This window comes from Leptodactylus fuscus, chromosome 10, assembly GCF_031893055.1.
Source record: "Leptodactylus fuscus isolate aLepFus1 chromosome 10, aLepFus1.hap2, whole genome shotgun sequence".
Taxonomy (NCBI): Eukaryota; Metazoa; Chordata; class Amphibia; order Anura; family Leptodactylidae; genus Leptodactylus; species Leptodactylus fuscus.
The window spans coordinates 48,946,138-48,960,638 of NC_134274.1; the positions used below are offsets into that span (position 1 = coordinate 48,946,138).

Here is a 14,501-nt window from a genome sequence, read left to right on the forward strand (position 1 = left end):
CTAGGATTTTTTTTAACACGTACAAACATTTGATTTAGCATTTGCCATCACCAATTAATAAGACCTTCGTTTCAAATACTTGTATTAACCATGACAATATTGAAGGTTTTTACATTTCTCATACTATTTAAGCGATTGCTGGGTCTCCAACTGACTGGTCTGGGTTATACAGAGATTTTTTGGTATAATATTTATCTGTTACAAGTAATAACTCTTTAAAGGGATTCAATCATTAAAACTGCATTTTTTCTTGCTAATACGTAGGAATAGCCTTAAGAAAGGCTATTCTTCTCCTACCTTTAGAAGTCTTCTCCGCGACGCAATTCCGTAGACATCCCGGTTTTCATTGGTATACAATGAGTTTTCTTGAAGCACTGGGGCGGTCCCCAGCGCTCAAACAGCACTAGGGGAGTCCCCAGTGCTGCAAAAAAAAAACTCTCCATCAACGGCCTCTTCTTCCTCTGGAACGCCCTCTCCACGTCGTGTTCTTCGGATGGCTTCCTTTGGCTTTAAATGGGACGCATGTGCAGTCGACTGCGCATGCCTGCAGCTATTTTCTTGTGGCCGCTTACATGAGCGTACTGTACGTACGGCCACAAGAAAATGGCCGCAGGCATGGCAGAGCAGCCTGTGGCCAGTTAGAAGTCAGACATTGTGTGTTTTGCAGTCAGTAAGTAGGAGTAATGTCTACTCATTTTGTAGCAGTTTTGTGCAAGAAGAGACTATGAGGGTAACTGTTATATGGTCAGACAAGGCTCTCTTTTAGAATCTGCTCACCATAGCCAGGGCATTGCAAAAATTTTGTGGACTGAGAGATAGACCAACCACACACCATGAGTGTTTCTAATCCTGGAAAGCGCTCATAAACGTGTCATATTTCTCCATCCCATTAAGAACTTTCTGAAATGAATCCATTCAGTCCAGACCCAGAAAATACTTCAATGTAAATCTGTTTTGTGAAAATCATTTTCAGCTTTATTTTCTCTTTGAGAAGCTTCTCCATAGGACTATGGCTGTAATGTCTGTTTGATGCAAATAGTACACAGAGTACTTATTCATTGGAATCCGTCAGCAGAAATTAGCCTTGGGCTGGATGGACTACCACCAAGTCATGCTGCAATGTCACAATGGGGTTTCAGTGAATGTTTACAATATAGACAAATACGAAATCTTAAAGAGCTTGTTCTAGTTTTTGAAGTTATCCACTACCTATAGGTTAGAGAATGGACGGATCAGATGGGAACATGTTCAGCTTACTGCTCCATAAAGATGAGGGATCTGGACCCCTGTTCTTGGGAACTAATCCCAAGTGCAATGGTCCAGATCTCCATCTTGATGGAGCAGTAAGCTGAGCTTGTGTTCTACTGATCTGTTAATCTTCTATGGGATCACTAGAGATAACCAAGTACAGCACACAGCTATCTCCAATAGACAATGAATGGAGTGGCAGGGCACATGCTCAGTCTGTCGCTACATTATAATGGGTGAATTGGACCCCTATCAGGATCAGTGGGGTTCCCAATGAGCTTGTTTGTTAATATTTTAAGGACACAGGCTGTTCATTTTTCTAAAAATTAGACAAAATTAGTAAATCTGGCCCTTTAGTACAGTAAATTGTTTTACCAATATAAAACCAATATCACAACTTTACATTACCTTTGGTGGAGAGAGTGCAAATCCTGGTATTTCGTTTGCACCAAGCCCCAGAGCTGGAATTGAAACCAAGGTCTGATGTATGCACTGTAAAGCTAAACTGTAGTAATCTGGCATGGACGGCATTAACATATAGTAGGTAGAGATGAGCGAGTACTGTTCGGATCAGCCGATCCGAACAGCATGCTCCATAGAAATGAATGGATGCACCTGGTACTTCCGCTTTGACAGCGGCCGGCTGCTTAACCCCCCGCGTGCCGGCTATGTCCATTCATTTCTATGCGAGCGTGCCGTTCGGATCGACTGATCCGAACAGTACTTGCTCATCTCTAATAGTAGGTCCTGCTAGTGGTTTACTGTTCCAAATCTACATGACATGTTTAAATCTAACATCGCAAATTTTTGAAGCATCAAAACGATACAATGAACTTTCTCACAATCACTTAAAATAGTAGTCATTGTAAGTAATGTGCTGATTTTTTATTTGTTGTTATTTTTTGGCTTTATTAGGAACCACCTGGAGAAGTCATTCATCACGCCTTCCCTACCGTTGATGTCCCAGATCATGTACATTATACAATTGGAGCAGTCATCTTGGCAGTAGGGATAACAGGAACATTAGGCAACTTCTTGGTCATCTATGCTTTCTGCAGGTATCACTGTATTTCTTTTATTTTCAATTTTCATATAATTTATGGCATCTGGCGAGGGTCACACATAGTATTCACACTTCTGCAGTGTGCGCTAGAGATGGGCAAACAAATTCATCACAAACCAGGTTCAGCCACAATATTCCAAATCATTTGGAACAAATGGTTATTCATAGTGAATTAACTAAAATGGCCATCATCACATGTATTGCACAGTAAAAACACACACACGTCTTGGGAGTCACTGTGACTTTTTGGAGCCATCTAATCCAATCAACCAATAGTCAGTGGTAGGTGGAAACCTTAGAGCACTGATGTCATATACATGACATATGGTTGTGCGGGTTGGAACACAAGGCGATGGTGAAAGCAGGGGATGGATATGGTATTCATTCGAGATGAACGAGTAGTACTCGATAGAGTAGGTGTTTGATCGAATACTACGGTATTCGAAATACTCGTACTCGATCGAACACTACTAGCTGTTCGAAGTTAAGATTCGATGCAGAACCAGCATTGATTGGCAGAATGCTATACATTGCCAATCAACACTGGTTCTTCTCTTACCTTTAGAAGTCTTCTCCCTGCGCAGCGTCCCTGCGTCCTCTTCCAGCTCTTTATTCACTCTGCCAGGCATCGGGCAGAGCCAACTGCACATGTCCGCTTGTAGTGCGGGCATGCGCAGTCGGCTCTGCCCAGGCCCGATGCCTAGTAGAGTGAATTTAAGGCCGGAAGAGGACGCGGGGACGCTGCGCAGGAAGAATAATCCAGCCCGACCCTCACTCATGGACTTGGTAAGTAGAATTTGATCGAATGTTGCGTACCCCTGAAACGAGCATTTCCCCCCATAGACTATAATGGGGTTCGAAACCCGTTCGAACAGTGTGCGGCTGTTCGAATCGGATTTCGAACCCCGAACATTTTAGTGTTCGCTCATCTCAAGTATTCATCACTGTATTATATAGAGCACTGAGTGCTGCAAGGATAACAGTATAGCTAGGAGTAGGAGAATTAGAACACAGGTTTAGTCAGAGTTAATCAATTACAAGAAGATTAGTGACAAGACTCATAGATAGTAATGAGGGAGAATATACCTTGTTTGTTCGTGTGGTTGGTAGTAAGCCACATGCATAGTTAGCTTTTTACTGTTTAGTTAGTGCTCGGACAAGCAGGGTTTTCTTTGAGGTTTGTGCCTGAAGTTAAGGCTGTATTTTATTTTGCTTATTCTGTACCTGAAATGAAAGTTTATTTGTTTTGCTGCCTTTTCCAAATACACCTGTTTGCACCAGACATGGTGTCCGTGTGTGACTGGTTGAGTCTGCACCATTGCTGCCGAGCCACCTTCCCCACAAAACCTAGACAGGCAGCCCAAATTTGCACCAGATTTAGCACCACAATGACTGATGCTAAATGATAAATCCAGTGTATCTTTAGATTGCCTTGTCTGAATTTATACCATCCTTTGGTTAACTGAGCCAGAATTGAACGCCAGAATATTATCAAAATTGGGGCATGCATCTGAAGCCATGTCTACTTTTTATGTAAACCACACCCTGTTGTTGAGCTGGTCAGAAAACGTATTTTCGGCTAAGACCCAACGTAACGGGCCACAGTGAAAAAGTGCTGCAGGAAACGCATCACTTTTTCCTGCAGCACTTTTCACAGAAAGTCCTCTGAGGACTCTACAAGACTTTGTATCCAAATCCAAAGATTAATTTTTTTTCTAATTTGTAATCCGCATATTGGGCAGTAAATGTTTAATCTTATCACACACACAAAATTCTGCTGATCCTTAAGCTCAGATCCTGAAAATCAATGAATAGGGTCGGTGTTAATTTCCTCCCGCAGATAGAAGATAGCCAGTGCCCGGGTAGGATAATTAGAAACTGCTGACTCCAGGATACTGATGTGAACTACATTCAGTGGCTGTTACATCACTTGGCAGTGAACTCTGGTGATCAGACATTATTATTTTTTCATCTACAGAAGTCGAAGTCTTCGATCTCCAGCCAACATGTTCATCATCAACCTCGCCATCAGCGATTTCTGCATGTCCATCACACAGGCACCAGTGTTTTTTGCAACAAGTTTACATAAAAGATGGATCTTTGGAGAGAAAGGTGATGGGGAAACTGGGGTCATTCTGTTAACAGAATTTAGAGCTTTAGACTTGAAAAACATCTCTTCTTTCCTACTAAAACAGTGCCACACCTCCCACAGGTTGTGTCTGCTATTACAGCTCAGCTACATTGAAATCAATGGAATAAATCTGCAATAACACAAAAGCTGTAGATTCCCTTATAACCCAGGGATGTGCATGCAAGTTTGCAGCAATGTACAGTAGCATAGTTTAAAGGGATTCAATCACTAGAATACCCTTTTTAATTAAATACACTGTGGGCGTTCCCTGTACGATCTGAAAACTCTCCAGCGACGCATCTGTCTTCTTTTCCAGACCGCCTATTCTCTCGTGCTCCCAAGAGGTCTTCATCCAAAAGCACCGACTGCGCATGTCCATCGGCCATTTTCAGACATGTGCTTTCTCTTTTGGATGAAGACACGATGGGAGCGTGAGAGAAGAAGCGGTCCAGAGAAGAAGACAGAGGCCATTGCTGGAGAGTTTTCAGACAGTACAGAGGACGCCCCCTGTGCAGTCTGAAAACTCATTTACATAACGAAGAAAAGATATTTCTCAGGAACGACGGCGCAGATGAGAATAATAAAGGTAAGAGAAGAATAGGCTATTCCTACGTGTATTTAGTTAAAAAGAGATTCTAGTGATAGAATCCCTTTAAACTAATCCCATTGACACTGCAGAAAAAACTGCAAATTTAAGTGTCTTGCACTGAAGGTTTCGACCTTGCAGCAGGTCAATCATTCCATGTAGCTTGGCCATATTTTCCTACCTCTGCAATAAAAGGGTTGAAAGCAGGGCAAGCCACGTGGGAATCGCAGCTGAAATTAGTATCAATGGGTCTGTTGAAGGAGGTTAGCTACTGACATCCCGCAGTGGACCTGCCTTAGCCCTTGTGCACATCTGTGTTTGGTAATCCATTCGGGGAGTCCACATGGGGACCCCCTGAACGGAATACCAAACACATTTGCAAGCGCTGTGCAGTAAAAGCACATGGACCTCATAGACTATAAGAGGGTCCGTGTGCTTGCCACACGTTCTCCTCACTGAACATGGAGCGGAAAGTAGATTGTGAAGTATTTTCCTCTCCACATGTTCCCTGCGGAGATCTCGCAGCAAGCACATGAATCCCAGTATAGTCTATAGGGATCCGTGTGCTTTTACTGCACAGTGCTTTCAAATGCGTTTGGAATTTCGTTCGGGGGCGTTCGGATGCGAACTTCCCCCCGAATGGAATACCAACACAAATGTGAATGAGGCCGGAGTGTAAAAGGCAGCCAGCCAATCTATTTTTTGGGAGTAAACAAATATGTCTGAATGCAACCTAGAAAAAGATGGAGTTAAAAAAAAATACACGTATTGGCCCTCACAGGGCTCTTTGTAAAGATGCTGACATATTTTCTTTACTAAAAAAATAGCTTGATGTTAAGCCCATGAGTATTATATTGAAAAGTGACGAGGGGTCCTGTGATTTTAGAAGGTCCCCTATGTGTTGGTGTTTCAGGGTGCATGTAATGGGGGTTTGATTGAGAAACGGCATGGTATACTTAGACGTTGTCTTTCAGTAACCATGTAATATAGAGACACAATTCACGGTACTATTCCGTTATCGGGCCAGCAGCAGCGCAGTTCAGCAGCAGCTTTCGGGACAGCAGTTCAGCAGCGGGAATTACAATGACATCCGAGGACTGCTGGCCCGATGCTTGTGCCCAGTAACCAGTACATCGATGACCCCCCTCCCCCATCCTTCTCCTCCTGCCAGTGCTGCCCCCCAGCTCTCCTTACATCTTCCCCGTACCCTCTCCCCGCCACACGACTAGGCCTCACCTCAGCGCTAGTACCGAGACCGAAAGGAAAGACACCGGGGCTCAATCCAGGCCCTGACAAGAAACACGCCGACTATAGGAACGGTGAGCTACAGCGAGCCGGAGGGACAAACTTTCTGCAGCGTCCGGCGGCTATCTAGTAGCATTCATTGCTCAAGATTTACGGTGAGGCCTATTACAGGGAGAGGGTACGGGGCAGATGTAAGAAGAGCTGGGGGGCAGCACTGGAAGGAAGAGGAGGATGAGGGCATCGATCGATGTACTGCCTACTACACACAAGCACGGCCTCTATCATCGGGCCAGCATCGGCTTAGTCATGTGGCGGGGAGAGGGTACGGGGTAGATATAAGGAGAGCTGGGGGGCAGCACTGGAAGGAGGAGGAGATGGAGGGGGGGTCATTGATGTACTGGCTACTGGGCACAAGCATCGGGCCAGCAGTCCTCGGATGTCATTGTAATTCCCGCTGCTGAACTGAACTGCTGTCCCGAAAGCTGGTGCTGAAATGCGCTGCTGCTGGCCCGATAACGGAATAGTACCCAATTCACTAACAACCGGCAGTATCTATACTTTTGGACACTATACATACGAGTCTGCTCTTCACTTTCTCCTCTAGCCCTTTCCATCATGGCATCTTCCCAGTCCTCTGGCCCTTTCCATCATGGCAATCTGGGACAATCATTGCTCCTGGCTCCTCTTTCTGTGCCACTATTGAGGAAATGTATGGCATGTCTTGGTCATGGACACCAAGGTTTCCTCACTGATGCAGCAGTTGGAGGTTTATTTATAAAAGATATGATAAGATAAGATAAGATAATCCTTTAATAGTCCCACATTGGGGAAATTTCAGCATGTTACAGCAGCATAGTAATACAGATACAGGTACAGATAATACACAGTAATATATTACAGACGTAGACACACATAAGCTGAGAAGAGAAGATATACTAGGAGTCCATAGCAGCTAAGGAAAAACGGAAGAGAAAGAGGAAGACCTCATGGTCATCGTCATAATCATTAGTTTTCTGTGCGGAGTGATCTTCGCTTGGTGTGACGTAGATTATACAGCCTGGTCGCGGTTGGAAGGAAGGACCTGCGATAGCGCTCCTTCTCACACTTGGGGTGGAGCAGACGGTCACTTACAGTGCTGCCAAGTGCCATCAAGGTCTCATACATGGGGTGGGATTTGTTCTCCCGCATGGAGGTCACCACAGACAGTATCCTTCTATCACCCACCCACCTGTACTGGGTCCAAGGGGCTCCCCAAGACAGAGCTGGCCCTCCTGATCAGCCTGTCAAGTCTATTTCTGTCCCTGGTTGATATACTGCTCCCCCAGCAGGCCACACCGAAAAAGATGGCTGAGGCAACCACAGAGTTGAAGAAGGCCCTAAGAAGTGTCCCCTGGACTCCGAAGGCCCTCAGCCTCCTGAGCAGGTAGAGTCTGCTGTGGCCCTCTCTATGCAGCGCCTCCAGGTGATCAGCCCAGTCTAGTTTATTGTTGAGGAGCACGCCTAGATACTTTCTAGAAGGCTATTTTTGAAAGCAATTGGAGTCCATTGGCAATGGAGGGCCTGTTGTGGCCTAAGCACCACTTACTAACCTAAAGAGGTGAAGGTGCCCTCTCCAAAGCTACTGTACTCAACTGCAGCTATCTACCAACTACCTGAAGAAGGCCCATACACAGGGTGGAGGTTGGGACAGCTTAGCTAGACCCTCCTTCTAGAAAACTCAGAGCAGGAGCCGCTTCAAAAAGTATATGTACTGTACTAGGCTAAGCTTTGTCAGTAGAACTATTGGCATTATTGTTCAATGTGTAATTTCAGTATTCTTGCTACCCTAGGTTGCGAATTATATGCATTCTGCGGAGCCCTTTTCGGGATCACATCCATGATTACATTGATGGTGATTGCTGTGGATAGGTATTTCGTCATCACTCGGCCACTCGCTTCCATCGGAGTGATGTCCAAGAAAAGAGCCGTGTTAATCCTTTTAGGTGTCTGGCTGTATGCTCTATCCTGGAGCCTCCCTCCCTTCTTTGGTTGGAGTAAGTTTGGATGACTGGTTTGACAGACAATATTAACTTTGCACCACATTTGCTCTTAAAATCAGAGACGATTTGCATGACAAGTTAGAGATGGAAGTTATTGGCGTGTAATTAATTTCAATCAAGGATTAGGCTTCTTGGAAAAATCTTGCAGTGTTAATATTCTATTTTGAGATTTTCTTGTGAAGAAAAATTACAAAAGTGGATTAAATAAAGGGCATGTGAAAATGTCAAACAATTACAGGACTAAAAATCTAATGACATTTTGAGTCGCTACTAGGGTTGAGCGATTGAGATCTGAAAAGATCGAATTTCGATCTACGATCGAGTAAATTTCACAATCACGATCGGAATTCCGATCCCGATCTTTTCCAGCGGGATCGAGGTCAGAGGTTATCTCAAGATCAGCTCAACCCCAAAAGTGACTTTTCCCATAGAGAAGCATTGACTAGGGTTGAGGATCGGGATTGGAAAAGATCAGATTCTGATCGGCGAACGAGAAAATTTCATGATCGGGATCAGCTGGAAAATGATCGGAAATTGGATTTTAAAATTGATCCTGAAATCTCAAGATTGGCTCAACCCTAGTCACGACCAAGTAAACATTTCAGAAACAGGTTTCTACACTAATGTATACATAGATCAAATATGTCATCTCTGATGGTCTTTGCAATGGGAAAGTTCTAGGTTATGAGGTTTAGCCATGAACAACTTATTCATGAGCAACTTATTCATGAGAAGCCATTCTTATGTGTGCGTCAATGATAAGACTGGTCTTCAATCTACGACACTTGTTAATCATAGCGAGCTCAGTAACGAAAAGCTTTGGAGGGAATCACCCAGTGGACATTTGCCCCAGAGTCAGCCACGTAACACCGGCCAAAAATCTAACTGAAACCTGTATTACCTCTATGCCATGACAGCGCATTACATTTACTGTGGTTGCGTCATCAAAAGTAATAGGGTAGATGGACAATGCAGGGTACCATGTTCTAGTGGTTTCCAGTCTTCCTTATATTACAAATATGGCCTTTCATCGAAAAGGGTTGTTTCCAATGAAACAATGGAGTAACGTAGTGCTCATTTTCACATATAAACACATGTCAGAGTGAGCGCTTCAAAACAGAATCCCATTGACTTCAAAGGGTTCCATCTTATGCGTGTAACACATTTAAATCAATGGGATAAAAAGCCTTCCATTGATTTCAATGTGTAGCGCACGTAAGACAGAACCCATTGAAGTCAATGAGATTCTGTTTTGAAGCGCTCACTCGTGTTTGTGTGTCAGAATGAGCACCGCGTTACTCCGTGGGAACGGAGCCTTAGGCTAAGGCCCCACACAGCGAATCACTGCAAAAAAAATGTTGCAGAAAAGACCATGGCAGAAACGCATTGTGATTTTTTTTTTTGCAGCGCTTTTCACAAAAAGTCCACAGAGGAAGGCTCTCTGCCTCTATTATACCTATATGGAAAAACAGCGTTTCAGTAGGAAATGCTGCGATTTGGAAAAACATTATTGGTTTTGAATTTGTAGCATTTTTGCTGCAGTTTTTTTTCTGCAATGTATGAATGGGATAATCCAGAATCCTATCCACTTTGCAGTTAATGTAAAATGCAGAGTTTTTTTTTTTGGGGGGGGGTTTGCCTCAGCCTTCTGCCTATATTATACCTATACAAAAAATGTCAACGTTTCTGCAGGTATAAGTGACATGCTGCGATTCTCAAAAATGGGGGTATTTTTGAAACAACTTTTCCACTGCAGATATTTTTCTGCAATGTGTGGATGGGATTATCAAGAATAAGTGTTTTTGAAACGCGGATTGAGGCCCCACATTCCAGAAACACACCTTTTTTTTTTTGTTCCAGATTTTGCAACACTGCATTGAGAAAAAGATATAAGTTTAAGGGTAAGTTCAGAATCCGGTCAAAAAAAATGGCTATCCGCGACTAGATTTCAGTGCAGTGCATAAAGTGCACCGGGATCCAGTCGCAGCATTCCGCTCCGGATTAGGCCCATATAAATGGGCCTAGTCCGGAGGGAGTGTAGCGATGCTGACTCAGTTGTGGAATCCACCTGAAGAAAGAGAAGGTTGCTTTTTTTCTGCCAGCAGGAAAAAAAACGCACATGGAAAAAGGAAATGACCGGCTCCTATTGAATTCAATGGGAGGCGTTTTTTTGAGCCGGATTTTGCTGAAGATTCCGTTTGAACCCAGCCTAAGAACTTCATAAATATTTCCTGTCCCTTTTGTAGCCACTCCTGGCTTTGACTCGAATAAACCCCCCCTAAAAAACCTGCATTTTGCAACGCTGAAAACGTTTTGTAGCTGAAAATTATTGAATAGGGCAGGATGATCTTGGTGACAGGCTTATTTTAATAGTCAACCTTTGTCATTTTTTCAGTCGTCTCAGTGGCCGGCCTTCCTCCAAGGGTCCATTCACAGAGTTTCCGTGCGCGGATTCTGGCGCAGAATTTGCGTCAGAATCTGTGTGTGAAAAAAGCCTCCCTTTGACTTCAATGGGAGCCCATTGGAACTCATTGAAATCAATAGGAGGCTTTTTTCCTGCATGGATTCTGCCGCGAATTCCACGTCAAATCTCGTGCACGGAAACTCCGTGTGAATAGGCCCTTAGTTTGAAAGCCAAGTTTGGCATGTGGGACATGGATTTCTGATACCCTGGGCTACCAAAGCCACTATTAAATATTTATAAGAAGTACAAAATGGTAGAACTGACAAGGGCCTGTAGAAAGCAAGAACCCAGAGAAGTAGTATACAAATATACAAGTTTACTTTACTGTTATAAGACACATGACCACTACTTGTTTTCCATCTCTAAAAAGACCCAATTTAACAAATTTAATTAGTGTAATGAACATACTTATTGGTTTACCAATGCGCTACATTATGTGCTACGTGATCATCCAAAACATGACAAAGTTCATTCAGTCATTTATTATATAATTCATAGCCTCCAACTAGAACGAAAGCAAAATTTTTCTTTTGTGCAGATTTGCATATGTAGAATAGCCCACTTTTTCCATTATTATTAGTTAGATATTCTAGACCAATTTTTTTCAACCTTCTCAAGTAAGAAAAAGTCCTAACTGAGTACTCCCGAAGTAGCGATCACTTGAAATACACAGAGACCCCCCCCATGTAACATAATAGTCGGGAGGAAGGATCTCTGACAGCGCTCCTTCTCACACTTGGGGTGCAGCAGTCGGTCACTGACAGTACTGCCCAGTGCTATCACGGTCTCATACATGGAATGGGAGTTGTTCTCCAGCATGGAGCTCACCACGGACCATATCCTTCTGTCACCCAACACCTGTACTGGGTCCAGGGGGCTCCCCAGGACAGAGATGGCCCTTCTACCCAGCCTGTCAAGTCTAGTTCTGTCCTTGGCTGTTATACTGCTCCCCCAGCAGGCCACACCGAAGAAGATGGCTGATGCCACTACCGACTTGAAAAAGGCCCTAAGAAGTGGCCCCTGGACTCCGCAGGCCCTCAGCCTCCTCAGCAGGTACAGCCTGCTGTGGCCCTTTCTGTGCAGTGTATCCAGGTGATCGGCCCAGTCCAGGTCATTAGTGAGGAGCACACCCAGGTACTTAGAGGTCTTGACTATCTTAATGCCCGTCCCCTGCTTGTTTTTGTTGTGGCTTTTGGTGTCATTTCAGTTAATTATTTTTTATTATTTTTTGGGGAGGAAATGTGACCAAAAACCAGCTTTTTATTTTTTATGCTAGTTACCATATAATATAAATAATGTTCTATTTTTATATGAAGGGTTGTTATGGATACATCAATACCAAATATAGTTCTTTTTTTGTTACTATGATTTCTCTGTTGCAAAAAAATCCCTTCATTTTATTTAATTTTTTTAAACATTTGTACTTAGTTCTATGGCGTGAGCCATCTTTGTACTATTGAGGCCGGGTTCACATCTGTGCCCCGGCCTCTGTTATGCAGGTTTCCATTTCCTGCCCAAAACCGGACAGGAGACGGAAACCTGCATTCATTTTTCAAACCCATTTGGAAAGTGTCCAGCCGTGAGCGCCCGTTAGTGTTTTGTGGTCTCTGCGGCGAAACCGTTTTGTTTGAACTGGACACAAAGTTGGACATGCAGGACTTTGTGTGCAGTAAAAAAAACCTAAAAAACCAGTTTCACCGCAGAGAGCACAAAATGCTCCCTGGCGCTCACGGCTGGACACTATCTGACAGAGATCGGGCGCAGATGTGTACGAGCCCTAGGTCAGTTTGTGGAATAGGCGTTCATCCCTAAAGTACTAGTATGTTTGAAGGTAGCAGCTAGTTAAAGATTAGGAGTAAGGGCGGGTTCACACCTGCGCCCGGTCTCTGCTTTGCAGGTTTCCGTCTTCTGCTCAAGAAACTGGACAGGAGAAGGAAATCGGCAGTCAGTTTTCAAATCCATTCATTTGAATGGGTTTGCAAAGTGTCCGCCCATTAGCATCATCTAGTCTCTGCGGCAATTTTCTTTTTTTTAACCAGACACAAAGTCTGGTTAAAAAAAAAAAAACGGTTACGCCGCTGAGACGAGAAGACGCTCACGGGCGGACACTGACTGCTAGGTTTCCATCTCTTTCTCAGGCAGAAGACAGAAACCCACAAAGTGGAGACCGGACACAGATGTGAACCCGCCCTAACTAGTTTCTGAGATAAAGCAACGCATTGTTCACCAAAAACCTTTTTTTATGATCAAAGTCACAATGGTGTTTCCTATACTTTTATGGGCTGACTAAATGAAAATGAATTTACATATCTTATGAGAGACATGTCTGCATTAGTAACAATTTCAATGAGGCCTTTGGAACAAGTTCTGCTACAAGTATAATTATGAACTTATTCCATCATGTATGCTACAGATGTAGCAGTGTTTAATTTGGCAAGATATCTTATCATAGAAGCCAAAAAAAACCCATTATATACATTGAACAAGTGTAGTTTACATGTTAGTAATAAATGTCAAGTAAAACTATGCTGGATGTGACAGTTAGGATTGAGCCGATCGTGAAATTTCAGGATCGTTTTTAAAATCCGATTTTTGCTTATTTTCCAGCCGACCCGGATTGTGAAATTTGCTTGATCGCTGATCGGGATCCAATCTTTCCCAATCCCGATCGCTCAACCCTATTAATGATATACACATGATTAGGGTTGAGCCGATCTTGAGATAATCTCCAACCTCGATCTCGCCAGAAAAGATCGGGATCCGAATTCCGATTGCGATCGTGAAATTTACTCAATCGCCAATCAGAATCCGATCTTTTACAATCCCGATCGCTCAACCCTAGACATAGTGATGAGGTTTCTGGAGCTAAAGACATCCAGAGACTAATTTAGTAAAATTAATCAACAAAACTTTTTCTTGTTTTAGGCGCTTATGTTCCTGAAGGACTCTTCACCTCCTGCACATGGGACTATATGACCTTCACGCCATCGGTTAGAGCATACACAATGCTCCTCTTCTGCTTTGTCTTCTTCATTCCCCTTTTTGTCATTATCTACTGCTACATATTTATTTTCAAGGCCATCAAGAATACTAACAGGTGATTCAGTTCTGTCTATGGCAATGCAATTGATGCCAGGACTACACACACATATGAGTTTTGTAGTCTGACCCTCAAGCATCATATATGGACAAAGATATATCACTGCAGTTTAAGGTTATTAAATTAAATGTCTCACAGCAGGTGAAATAAATATTGAACACATCACCAATTTTTGAAGTAACTATATTTCTATCTTTTCAGACCCCAGAGTATAATAATAGGAGGCCCAGGGGAGAATACAAACATAAAAAACACTGTTACTTACCTATCCCTGGCTCCAATGCAGTCCTCGGTGGTGTCGGCTATCTTCAATGACGTTCGGGACATCACATGACATGACATCACATGACATTACTTACCGATCCCAGCTCTTGCCAGGATCGGTAAGTAAATAGGGCTAGTTAACGTCTGGAGTAACTCCAGCCAGTAATGACCTTTTAAAAAAAACAAAAACGCAGCGGTAGCGGGTGTCGCCAGGCCCCTAATGTCCAGGGCCCTATGGCAGCTGCAAGCCTGGTAGTTACGCCCCTGGTCAAAGTTCAAGTGTAAGGCTGGTTGCAGATAACCGTGTGAAATCGGCTTGCTGTGAATTATATATATATATATATATATATATATATATATA

The 14,501-nt window shown here is 43.4% G+C and overlaps 1 protein-coding gene across 1 annotated transcript in view; it reads left to right on the plus strand.

Annotated features, from left to right (window-relative positions):
• OPN4 (opsin 4) overlaps positions 1 to 14,501 on the plus strand; it is a 43,136-nt gene that overhangs the window by 12,230 nt on the left and 16,405 nt on the right. The window contains exons 2-5 of the mRNA XM_075258439.1: positions 2,164 to 2,306; positions 4,290 to 4,423; positions 8,103 to 8,306; positions 13,702 to 13,873. Coding sequence (XP_075114540.1) covers positions 2,164 to 2,306; positions 4,290 to 4,423; positions 8,103 to 8,306; positions 13,702 to 13,873 — 653 coding nt within the window. The remainder of the gene's footprint in view (positions 1 to 2,163; positions 2,307 to 4,289; positions 4,424 to 8,102; positions 8,307 to 13,701; positions 13,874 to 14,501) is intronic.